Here is a 13682-nt window from a genome sequence, read left to right on the forward strand (position 1 = left end):
ACAGACTTTGTTTTTTGTTTTGTTTATTTTTTTTCCAATCCATTCTGTCTCACCCACTCAAGTTTATTTCAGCTGAGGGGAGCGGAAAGAGAGAAAGGAGTGACACAAATGTTAGAGATTTGTTTTCAGGCTTTCTGGTGTAGGCTCAGGGATCTCCGTATTCATGGCAGCATTAGTACAGGTGGTACAGAGATTATCCCCAGTACCGTTTGAAAGGAAATGAACCACAGCACCTGTGACACAGCTCAGATAGGCAGCAAACAAGCCTTCTTATGTTGCTTTGTATCAAATCAAACCCTCTGAGACCAGTCTACAGATTTGGGAGAAGGAAAGGATAAAAAGAGTTGCTGTGCTTGCTTTTTATTACCTGGAATCCCTTTATCTTTTTAGAGTCCCCTCCCTTGATTTTTCCTATGCTAGGTCAGTAATTTAAGACCTTGAAGCTTTCAAATCAAAAGCTAAAATGACCTTACTGTGTTGAATTATTAGCCCAGGATTTAAAAACAAAAGCAGAAAATGGGGGCTGGGAGGGGAATCTCTTAAAACAGAGGCCTTTTGATCAGCGCAGCATCCTGCAGTTTGCTGTAACTCAAGCTGGCCATTCTTACAGAGCAGGAATTAAGGACTCCCCCTGCCAGGCAGGGCCCTATTAAAACACAATAGCTGCTTGGAAAGAGTAAGGCAAGCTGATATGGATATAATAGGCCACATATTGAGGCCCCTTTCTACTTTGAAATAAAGCCGCTGCTTAGAGTTATGAGCTGGGAAATCTAGTATTTGGGAAGATGGGAAGGGCGTACAATGGCAGGCTGTAAATAGCCGTGCAGAAGCCCTCCAAGGTGCTTAAGGAAAAAGTAACGAAGCCTTCAGAGATAAGCATCAATCACCACGAGTAGCTTTTTCAGTCCGATCAGGTAATTTCAGACCACATGGTGCTTCAGTGAGCTGAGAAAGGTCTTGCTGGTATAAATGGAGGTTTAGTTTTCACAGCAGAATACAAAAACACAGCGTGTTGCCCACTGCAGAGATGGCTGCGTGAACGCTGTTATAACAGGTTTTAAGGAGATCACTAAGTTGCTACTCAGCTTCCCTCAAAAACCCTTGCCCTCCTTGTACCTCAAACATTAAATAATTAAATAACTAAAACTCAGAATTATAACTACACCAAGGAAGCTGCTAACTGTCCAGATAATGTATTTAGTATTTGTTCAAACTCGTCTAAGTAGACATTTCTTGGGAAGAAGAAAGCTCTGTATTGAACTGCTCTATAACCTTCACTACGCTGAGGGCATGGGAGCTTTGAGCCTTCAATAAGCATTATGAACACCATGATTTCCACTCTTTGCCTTCCTTTATTTAAGTGGATATATTTTTGCTCTACCTGTCACACTGTGGAATTGATTCACTATCTCTGAAATGCTACAGCAACCACTCAGGGAACTGGGGGCGAGGGTGAGAGAATGGCACAAAGAAGAGAAACCATTAAAAATACAAGCATCACAAGGCAGCAGTCAGATTTCTTCTAGCCTAACAACTCTGGAAATAGCTATGGAATTGACATTGGCTGGAGATGGAACTCGATACCAAAATGTCAATGTCCACTGAAAGAGGAGTTTGAATTTGAAAATGACTGAATGACCGAACCCATCTTGTACCATTGAGATCAAAGCATAATGCTGAGTCAAGGCAAACTGGCTTCTCAGAAAGGTGAGGCCAAAGTATAAGCACGAGTGAGGGTCTGCTTGCTCCATTCTGCACAGTCTCCTGTAGGTCTTATTGCAAGACAGTTCAAGACAGTTCCGTTATTACAAATGAGATTTTTAATTAGTTTAAAAGATAACAGTACAATCGCATTACAATGGTGATGATCTACAAACCACTGAAACAGAACCTCACTACTGTTTTAAAAGGAGATTCAATGCTGCATGGTTCTGCCATGTGTGCAGCTCCAATATTTGCTTTTTTCAGTCTTGGTTAGAATGGAGGAATTTAGAAGAAAAAAACAACAACCAGTACTCCCTCACCTGACTCAGTTGCACTGGCAAGAACCACAGCACATCAGAGACTGAGCAGCTTCCAGTATTTTCATCATGGCAACAAATGAACACTGCCAAGATTCCTCAGCAGAGATGAAGCTTCATCATTTTACATTAATGTTAGGTCTGCATTTAGAGATTGCTGAGCTAAACCACTTTATGCCCACTACCACTGCTTGGCTGTAGCGTTGATGAGCTACTGTTTGTCCAATTTATTTGAAGAAATGCAATGGGATTAATTTTGTCAGACATGAGATTACTGCAAGTCTCTGAGGCTAACGTTCTAGAATCTGTATGGTTTCAACACTACACAACAGCACAAAATCTCAGGTTTATTATTTTTGAAAAGGAGAGAAAAGGAAACTAACTAACTAGAAGAACTATAAGGCTCTCAGCTGTCTGCTATTCTTGGGAACGGAGAGACATTTAAGGGATTTTACACTGTAAAGGATACAGAATCCTATAATAGGATCTTATCGCATCCCATGCTGCAGGCATTTGCTGATTTTTACAGTTTGGCATACCCAGTTTATGAGAAATTTTACATTTGTTGGCCATGTTCTTAGCAAGACAATTAGATATAGATGATAGACATATTCTTAGCAAGACAACTGGAAATGCTCCTCAAAATTTCCTTTAACACCACAACATTTTATGGCCTAAGCATGAACACAAAACTTCTTCCAATATCACCAAAACAAGAAATGCCTAAATTCTGTTCCATCTTTTCTTAAAGATCTTTCCGGGAAAGATAAAACATTCCTCAAACTTACATTACTTTATTCTACTTTAATACAAAGTCTTGTAAGTTTGAATGGATGGAAGCCAAACATTCTTCTGAAATTGATCTCCTGTTTGCACATAGTCTAGATTCATGCCAAAATGCTTCATTAAAACTAGAACAAAACCAAATGAGGTTGTAATACAGGGAAAGGTATAGTCAATACTGAAGCCATCATGTATGCAACAGTGGTTCAATTACAGCTTGAGACATCAAAAACTGTTTTGGAGGAACAAGTGTGTTCCAAAAAAAATCCTTAACGAAAAGGAAAAGACTATGACATGTAAATTCCTAAAAAGAAAAAAAAAAAAGTACAGTAAAATAAAGTTACCAATGGGTACTAAGCTTCCTCCATTATTATGCTTTTCCAAAGCTCCTATTTTCTCCTGCATTTCTACTGAATCCCCGGTGCCAATTACACATTACTAAAACAGTTTTCTTCAAAACATTTACAGAAGCTGCAGGAAATCCAATCCTTACGGCAAGTGACCAAGCATGACAAGAGATTACTCTTTTATATACACATTGCAGATTGTATGCAAAAGACTGTAAATAGACCCACTACATCTGTTGTGGATAAGTCACTATTTGCCTCTTTTTCCAATATATTCCAACCCAGAGTGACTCAGCAAGCACAAATAAGCCATTTTCCAGAATGATGGAGAAAGATGTTTTTCAAAGTGATCTCAGCATTGAGTGTTTACTTTGCACTACAGAAAGCTCTGCTCCAGAGCTTCCCTCGGTGGAAGACAGACAATACACGATTCTGACTCGAGGGCCCTCTCACTTTTGCAAGAATTCAGACTAAAGCAGAGCAGAAATATATGATCAGAAATGCAAGAACAGGGAGAAGGAAGTAAGCGTCAAATACCACAGATATTAAAAAACAGTAGACAGTTGGTGAAAATAAATGAAACAAAAGACCCTGTAGCGTCCCAACAGTAACACAATGATCATCTATAAAATACCCAACTGATGAAATAAGTTATGGCAAAATAACCCCAAAGAACTCATGTACATGAGGTTCCCTAAAGATGTTCTTAGGAACTGCAATGACTTACACATCTATTTTGTTGCACTGCCAAATGCAGACAGCAGGGGTGGACCAGGGAGTAGGAAAACTGTATCACAAACCAAACATATCAAGTTAAAATTACTTCTGTTACCTTCTAATCCACATGAGAGTGATCAATTTTCAGCATATTGTAGGATCTCATCCTTTTCAATTACTCCCAAAATTATTTGATCTTGTTCCAAGAATAAATTTACACATTCAAAGTGTATTAACAACAGTCTGATATTAACTTCCAGCTGGGATCATGTATGTGTGTCCAAATTTGTACTAGTAACATTAACATCTACACCGAAAATCAATAAAAATTTGGAAGCATAAACAGAATTATGACCTAAAGCTAGACAGAGGAAAGTACATTCAAACCTAGCCCAGAGAAAGAGCATAAACATAGATAACTCAGATACACATCATCCTAACACACCATTTGCCAGGTTTCTGGAATTTACCTTTTGGAAAATTTCAAATGTCTGTTTTTCAGGCTCATTAGCTATCAACACTGCTTATATGCAATTAGGTTTAATGATCATTGAAGGCATCTCAACTCTATGGCAAACGTGTTGCCTTTCAGCATTCAAGGTTGTAAGAAGGCATACACATACACCCAACTATATGAAGGTCTTCTATAAGGCAGTCAGTCCACATGTGCTGCAACTATTCTGGTAACGATCACAAAGATATAGTTTCCATGACGTAAAGCAATAGTAAAGAAGCAAAGACTGCACTGATACACAGTGAATGCCTACTAGAAGCATCACAATCTGACCACGCTGCATATAAAAAATGCAATTGCCTCTCTTCAGAGAGCAAGAGCAGAGCGCAGCTCAGCTATTTAGAAGCGGAGGCTTACCTGTAGAGAACTACCCTGTGCTGCCACTGTGTTGATATCAAGTGCTAACATTCCTATGTTACGGCATGTTTTCTAGATTCTGCTGTCATCAAAACAGTATTATAAGTTTCCTGAGTGGAATATATTATCATACAGAGCATCAAACATAAACGTTGCCTTCTATGTTCAATGCTATGTTGCTCTTCTGACTAAAAACTTCATGTATTTTTCCTGCTAACCAAAGAGTCTCTTTATGATTTTTCCCCTCTCTTTCTTTGTGAGGGTTTGGATTCATCCAAGCATCTGCTCACCTGTAAGATTCTCAAGTATGTGGGGAAAAAAAGAGTTACATTTTCTAATATATTGGCAACAGGCACAAGCTTCAGTGGGAATCGGTGTGTTATTCCCATTAATATATGCATTTTTTCCAGCTGTTTACTCAACAGCAGCCATCCCAATCAGCATACTTGTCAGGCTAGGACTTGTTGCAATGTTTGTTGCAAAGAAACAACTCTGGGAAAACTGGGACTTCACAGAACCTGCCTGTCAGATGAAGATACAAGTACTGTTCCTGCTGTCAAGCAGTTCTGCACTAAAAACATCAAACTACAGGCAATCTACAGGCTCTGGACAAAATTTTTGTAATTTTAAATGACAAATGATCTGTTATCCACCCTCCCAAATCTTCCATAGCCCTCATACAAAATGTATGCCCCTTACTCTGTAGGCAGGTGGTACTGAAATCCCTTTTCTTCTATGGCTTGGAGAAACTTCGATTATAAGAGAGAGACTTCCCGTTCTAACAAGTCTCCTCTGTAGAGGCAACAAATGGACTTTAACAGAAAGGCTTTGTGTCCATTAACCACACATCTGTGAGTGTAGAAATATGCAACTATTATAGGTTCCCCAGGAAATTTTATCACCAAATTCAGTCCTGCAAATCTATCTGCTCTCCAGAAACAGACATCAAAAACATCTCGCTCATAGTAACTCATTCACGTTAGCTGCAAAATCTGCTCCTCAGAGTGCTTGGCACGAGTGCTCTCTCTCAAAATGCATATATTCATTCTCTCTCCACTGATAACTGAAAAGTGAAGGAGAGACAGGCAGCACTCTTATGTAGTGCCCTAGGGACCAAGGGATCTCAAGCAAGAGCCTGTCAGGAGCCATCACGCACATCACCCCAGCTGAGATTTTCAGCCCAAAGGGCTGCTTCACGGCTGGGTCACTGACAGCAGCAGCTTCACACCTATCACACGGCTCACTGCAGTCTTGCACTCAGCATGATAATTTTGTAGTTTTCTCTCCAGAGCAAAAGAATTGCAGAAGTCCTGAGAGCATTTGAGGAACGCAGGAAATACAATCTCATGAGCTATTGCAAAAAGAGTATGAGAGAGCTTATCAACATTTGCTGTAAGAACCTGAAAGAATTTTTACCTGCCAGATGCTGAATGCAGATGGTTTTTTGCAAAACCAAAAAACACAGAATGAGGAGGAGGAAAAAAAAACACAAAAAACACCTTCCCCACCAACAAACAAACACACACCCGCCCCAAACAGTCTTGCCAACAAGTTCTAATGACGACACTCTGCTAGACTCCATCTCTCAAAAAGGGAATCCCGTACAACCTGTCAAAGCCCTAAGGACCTTCTCACTACTATTTTTGCTGTTTATACTACAACTGCACAAAGCATGGAGACAATGTTGTACAGTGCTGCATGCTGTAAAATACATGCAGTACAATATAATTTCTGTCTTGAAGAGCTTACACTATCCTTGCAAGCAAGATAGAACAAGTTACTGTGAAAAGGGAAAAGATACAGTGCAGATGACAGCAAGATGACGATGATAAGGCCTATGCACACAGAGGGCTGAAAAAAACAAAACATATGGCTCTAAGTTAGCTCTAAGAATCTCTCTCCTGTTTATAAGCAGATAATTCAGCTTATTTCCAGTTGTCATTCAGTGCTGCCTTCAGTGAGTGGCTTATTTCTCAAGGGCATCCCATCTGTCCCATTCCCGGCCCTTCCGCTCTGCCTCTTCCATTCCCCCAAGGGTACTGAGACCATTTTAAAAGGAGGACATTGTTTCCTCTACAGTTTTATTTAGATAAAGAAAGGTAGATGTACAGGACTGAACAAGCTGAAAGTTTTTTTCTGATAACAAAGCTGGTGTCACTGCTATTGCCAGAGGAAGTCAAAAGAGCAGTATCACAGTTGTCCCTAAGGAATGAGTTTACCAAATTGTTCTAGCCAATCCAGGGAGCAGGAGAAAATGAGGTACCTGCATTACTATAATATTTCTCACCACAATAACATCTTCCTATCCAATGGTCTCAAGCTATATAGCACTGGCAGTCCTGTTATTCTGAACTAGATAAGTGTCCCTTAGTGTAAAAGTGCTCTACATAGCGCAGACCTGGGATTTTGAACTAAAAGTCCACGCCAACCACACAACCGACCTAAATGCAGCATCCAGCCCCCACTCACAGCAAACACACACATCACAGACAACTTCTCAGATAGATATTATCAAAGCAGTCATCAGAGAGCACATGAATGGGCACAAGATCCAGCAGGGACGCTTCGAGGTAAACCCAGCTGAAACATCCTTTTATATAAAAAGGGAATCTTGGACATCAGTTTGCAGAGCCCAATAGAGGCAATGAAGCATCTGCAAAACAACAGCAAGATGCCTTTCACAATCGTGCTCCAGCTGGCAGGTAGACCCAAAGATATTGCACCATAAACAAAGGAAAACAGTAACTGTTCTGGGAGAACAGAAAAAATGCCTTTCCAAAGAGTCTTGAACAGAGTAGGTCATCTACCTGCAAACTGGAAGAGAAAAGTTTCAAGCACACTGTTAGCACACAAGAAAAACAATAAAGTACTAATAGGAAGCCTCTTGGTGAAGAAAAGTTTGTGCTGCTTCTTCTAGCTGAAGGGAAATAAACACACAGCTTCCCCTTAAGATCCCAGAAAACTTGAAGCGGGACACGATGCACATTCCCTCTGAGTGATTAAATCCATTAGCACGGGGGCCCTGCTTTTCTTCAGTACAAGAACAATCAAGAAAAAAGGATGATAGATAATGTATAGGAGGAACATGTCCCTTTAAGATATGTTGGCACAGAAGAAGATATGTTGGCTGGAAGAAGTAAAGCAGCATTAGTCCATAATTACACAGAGGGTTTTCAAGAGTTTGTATTTCACGGAGATTCAAAAGCAGAGCAGAGACTTCTTGGGTTTGTAACGAGCAAATACCAGTAGCATTTCAGCAGATCTATAAAATTCAGACTAGTCCTGAGAGAGGAATAATTTTACTCTTTTAGCTAAAAGATGTGGATTAATTCACAGAAGAGTGATTGAGCCCTGTTCCTGTAAGAGTCGGTAGTGAGTCAAGTGAGAGAAGCCTCAAGGAACTCCCAAGATTGAAAGCAGATGTCCATATAATTGGGACAAATGATCAATTGAATAAAGTGGGCGAAAAAAAATATCCTTAAAGACTAAAAATATTCTGGAAGGGGAGCTGTAGAGATGAGGGTCAGCCCTCTGCAATCAGCAATCAGTGCTAGGCAGTGAATAGCAGTGGAATACATAACCAGTCTCGTTTCCTGAGCTAAGAACAACTCATTGACTGCAAAACACTTACAGCTCGATCCATACAAAGCTATATGACCACCTAGTTTTCAACTCCGAAATTTCACTCAAATAAGCTAAACCCCAAAACCGAGTATTTTCTTAATAATTATTCATAAAAAAAGCTGTTGTAACTGGTACAAAGACTTGAAGTGACTCACGGTAAGGCGGAGCATTGCAACGTGTGATGGAAAGGCCATGACTGCTCTTCAGTGGTGAATCCAGCGAGGGGAGGGTCCATGGAACACCGCTGTGTTGAACAGTGTGCCCTCTGAAAAGTGCTTGGAGAATATCTAACACACTAACTTCACACCTTGACACACTAACTTCATTATTTCTGCAAAGTTACAGAATTGTATTATTTTATCCTACACACACTTCAAAAAAATTACTTGCTTGGGCCTACCTCCTAGCTTTCTAAACTCTGGGCTTAGCCTGTAATACTAAGCGAACGCCGTGCTTTCCTTACTAACGTGAAGAATTGGACACCTAATAACAAGCTCCTTTATCTTAAATCCTTACAGCGCGCTTCAAAATATGGACACGCCAACCCTCTCCTGTAGGATAACCTGGAACAAGCAAAACACTAGAACATTACAAACAAACCTTAGGAATCTCACGACTTATCTTAGAGTTCTAAGGTATTAAGATTAAAAAATAAAAATCAAGATCATGCTGACTTGCTTGGCAGAGCAATACAAGCCAGTGGATCTGAAAGTATAGCCTGAACAAATGCTGACAGTCGGGTGGGTGAGTAGAATTCTACTGGGCAGCGAGGGCACACCACTTAGCCCTGGGAAACTTCCTATTCTGTCTACCTCCATAGTTCTGATTATTTTTTCTCCACATACGAAAGATTCACACATTCCATATGCTATGAGTTTCACAGCTCTCCACATCACAAAGGCTGTTTGTGCTTTGGTACAGGGACACAATGTCATCTGTTAAGCTCCAGCTATACCACATAAAAAAGACAGAAAAAAAAAAGAAGTGAGAAGTTCTAAATTACTCGCAGAAAAAAAAAACATGCTATCTTTTCCTGTCTTTCAAAAAATCAGAAGCTCCATGGAAAACTCAGTGTGAACACAAAGCCATTGTAGAATGTCATATCTTTGAAAACAAAGAGGGAAAACATGAGCTCCAGTCAATCAGAGGGTTGTGCTCCACGCTGACAGTTCTGTTTGTTTGTTACAATGGTCTGGAATTACTATTTATGCTTTCAGAGGTGGAAGAGGGATAGGAAGTGAAAAGGTGGTGGTTATCAGGTCATGATGAAGAAATACTGTAGAGAAGCAACATCAGCAGTTTTTAAAGAGTGTGGCAGACCTCTTTGACCACCATTTAATTTTTGAAGTATATATGTGCAGGAGTTTGGAAAAGGCCCTGAGGTGTCAGCTTGAAAGCAGGTGCAAACCAAACCTGATCTGGATAGATGTCTGAATGACAATTTCAGCTAGGTATTTCAGAGCCACCTTGCTTTCAATCTTGGTAAACAAATCCTGCCGAGGGTGGAGGTCATTATAGTCGTGCTCTTTATCTTTAAGCTCTTGTTTACTATTTGTTCAGCTGATTAATCTTGGTATTACTTTCTGTGGAAAGTCACCTGTATCAGATGGAGTATCATCATTCCCAATCACACGGTGTGCACAGATTGTAACTTCATTTGTCCCCAATACCTGCTCTCAATGATTAACTCTCCACAACTCTCACATATCAATGACTGCTACCACTGCAACTTGCTCAGAACATGGAAGTGCACTATAGGGAAAGGCTAATAGTAAAACATAACAGCCTTGTTCAACTGTTTTATTCTTCTTGATTGTTCCGTGTAAATGTCTTTATTATGGAAGTGTTACATGGGACTTCCAGATTTTGAAACAGGGACAATTCACTCCAAGTGAAAGCTGGAAGTACTTTGTTGAGAACAAAAGAGATAAGGTACTACCAAAAAAACATTTTCTTGTTACAATGCCACCTACCTAAAAGACTTGTTCTATAAACAGAAAAATGAGATAGCCCGTATCTTACCTCCTCTGCCAAGCATGGACAAAAACACACTGGTCTTGAGCAGCTTCTTACCCTGTCTCCAAAACAACTTGCTTTAAAAATTTCCACTCAGACTTGCTGCATAGTTTATTTTAATTACTATTTTACCAGTGAGAATCTCTGATATCTCTAAGTTTAAAATACGCATGGGGCAGGAAAATATAATGTAAGTTGTTCAGACAACTGAAATAGCAAGTTGGATCTCATTTGGAGGTCAAATGGACGCTTCAGTGGAAAAAAAACAAAAAAAAAAACCTCTGGTCAGCTCAGAAAGAAAGTTGTTCCTGTGCTTTGAAATTCTCTTCCACAGATGTAGTACAGAGAGTTTTGTGAAATGCTCTTCACGTTGATTTGTCTCAGCAAAAGTTAACAGGAAAGGAAGCAAGCAAGCAGATTTTCAAATGGGCAAGGGACAGACTGAAACATACCAACTGCAAGCACACCCATTACCAAGAGATTTTTTAATGAAGCTGCCTGGAAGACCTTGAAATATTGTGTAAGACAATAAGTTCGCAAAACATACAGTGATCAGCTGAGTCAACATCAACAATGTTGAAGAACAGCACACAGTTTCCCTCCCCCCTAAATCCTTCCAAATTAGTAGGAAGAGATTATCTGTGCTAATTATTATGTTCCTTTTAAGGACTTACACAGATTATAAGGGGGCAAGAGACATTCTATTAAAGCATTCGGCGCAATACCAATCACACAAGGAGACAAAACAGTTCAAATTCATGCTCAGAAAAAGAAAGAATAAGTGCTGCTGAAACCAGAAGCACTCCCTGCTTTTGATACTGGCCAACAGCCCTGATTAAGCCAAGCACAATTTTTTTTTTTTTTCCGTGCTTTTAAAAACTCTCTTCCCCAAAGTGACTGCTTAACATGGAGGTTTGTAACAGGAGAGGTACTGAACTCCCCAAAGTGACTGCTTCACATGGAGGTTTGTAACAGGAGAGGTACCGAACTGTATGAAACCCATGCACGTTTCTGAAACATGCTCAGGCAGCCCTTGGCTAACCTAGTGAAATCCAGCATTCACAACATAATCAGCATGTGTCCAGCTCCATTCTCCATGTACCCTGCCTGTTTCCAAAAGCCCCCCTCAGGCTGCCCGTATTGGCAGTGTCCTCATGTACTTACTATTCAGTGAAGAACCTGGCAATGCCATACTGACTAATATCTTCTCTGTTCTCCAACAGCTGGCTCACTGCATCCTCCATGTACGTGAGGACATGTCTTTGAGCTGCAAATAAAAGACAGTAAGAGAGAGAAATTAGAATACAAGGGGGCCTGCAAAGCCCAGAGCCAGACCAGCCTCGCTCTGTGCCTTACAAAACAAGCCAATAAGCATTTGCTCCCTCAGTTAGAGAGCAGAGTTTTTATTCTCCTAGATATGGATAGTAGAACTCCTTTCTTAAATCCTGCTTTCATTCCTGGCTACACAGAGGTAGTCATTAACGGTGTGGACCCTTTTTTAAGTCCCCTGAGATTCTGCAAGTGAAGGAAGTTGCAGATGCGATGGAGTTGTCTGCCTTGCTGGAAAATGCTTATTCCTGATCTCTGTTCCGAGTCACAGCCATCTTTCCTATACAGATCATCAATGCTGTATCAATGGGGTTGTTGCAGAGCTTTACATGTTCCCCACCTGTCCCTGCTTACCGAAGCCAAGTAGCTCTAAGGTTGTTCTGTAAAGCTTTTTTCCTAAAGGTGCAAATAAAAGTACATCTGTTTCCACACAAGCATCAATGAATGTTCTTGGAGTGGCAGGTGGGGAACAGGTCTCATTGCCAAGAGAGATTTATATTGCTCAACAGTCAATCTCAAGTAACTGCCTAAACCAAACGTAAGGAGATTTCAGAAGAGGCAGATCTGCCAGCGCCCAACCCCAGAACCCCGCTCACTTATAAGACTTCTGAGTTAAGGTAGTTTGGTACAAGGCAAACCATTTTGCTGCTTCTACAGGGGGCAGACTCTGTACAAGTCAAGCGTTTGCCAGGGAGGAAACAGCCAGATTTGCCACTGAGAGCCTTTGATGTTGTTGGCTGGAAACCAACTCGGAGCAACAAAGAGCCGAGGCTGGGGTGATGCGCCAGCTCGCAAGCAGAAGACTTTCCAAATCTACAAGTTCAACAATCAGAAGACAAGTCACAACGAACCCAGGAAAATCGTTCCTAACCTGGAAAGTGCACAAGCCCTGTTCCCAAAGCACACGCCTCCATCCTAAACACGTATGCTACTGCACCTTTGCAAGTAGTGTCGTGCCCTAAAAAGAGCAGGAGAAAACCCTTAGGGGATATAGGAAAGGCAAAGGCTGTTCTTGCTCCTTGCCAATCTATTCCAGACTTGGCAGCATCATCCCCTCAACCAGCAACTGGCCAACCTCAGACCCACATCAATATTCTTCAAACCATTTTAATTTGTGCTTAATATCCTGGTAAGCATCAAGCCTGTGCCACTCGATACACAGCATGGAAATCCCTTTCATCTTAGTGTGGGGCAGGTGGACTTCAAGAGAGGCCCGGAAGTGACTATTCCCAGTGGATACAGTGATTAAAAGTATGCATGAACATTGATTGCTATCAGGGGATTTCTCTGCCTAGAACACTTTTCAGGACAATGGCAAAATTGGTTAAGCACACCCTGGAAAATACCTTGCAGCTGATAGCAAAATGGTGAGCCAAAGGTTCAAAGATATTATCTGGCACTAAAAGATACAGGGCGTAGCTTTATTTAATTATTTTAATGCAAAGGAATAAATTTAATTTATGTGAGTGATTAAAGAAAAATAGCTCTGCGCACCTGTGTCCCCTGAGGGAGGAATGAGTCGTGCAGCTCAGTCACAGTCTTAAGATAACAGCAACTGGGTAACTTTATTTCAGCCCATCCTTCCTTCCTCTTCATTATGCAGCCCATCTTACACCCAGAAACCGTCTTCCCAGGCCCCTCGTGGGCTGTCAGCGGTACCAGGTTAAGCCAGGAAACCCTACAAGCAAACAGCCTTCCACTCACATCGGTCTGCAACGCGTTCCTACTCAACTGCAAAACCATTTCCTAAACTTTGTGGGGAAGCATACACACCTTTTGTTGAAGGGCCCCTATCAGCTAAACACATTTTTGTTATTTGGCTTGTTTGGAGTCATTAACCTCTCCCCTTAAAGACTAAGGGAATAAACAGGCATGGTCCTACAGTGCTGCACAGCACAATAAAACTGACCTTTATAACAAAGACCTTTGAGTCTGCTCCTGGAGAATAAATTAACTTTCAGCACGGAATTTCAG

General features: G+C 40.9%; 1 protein-coding gene across 2 annotated transcripts in view; it reads right to left on the bottom strand.

Annotated features, from left to right (window-relative positions):
- Nucleotides 1-13682, bottom strand: part of C5H11orf49 (chromosome 5 C11orf49 homolog) — a 79572-nt gene that overhangs the window by 58507 nt on the left and 7383 nt on the right. For both annotated transcript variants that reach the window (XM_040560070.1, XM_040560071.1), the window contains exon 2: nucleotides 11544-11646. In XM_040560070.1, the coding sequence (XP_040416004.1) occupies nucleotides 11544-11646 (103 nt within the window). The remainder of the gene's footprint in view (nucleotides 1-11543; nucleotides 11647-13682) is intronic.

Source organism: Cygnus olor, chromosome 5 (assembly GCF_009769625.2).
Source record: "Cygnus olor isolate bCygOlo1 chromosome 5, bCygOlo1.pri.v2, whole genome shotgun sequence".
NCBI lineage: Eukaryota > Metazoa > Chordata > Aves > Anseriformes > Anatidae > Cygnus > Cygnus olor.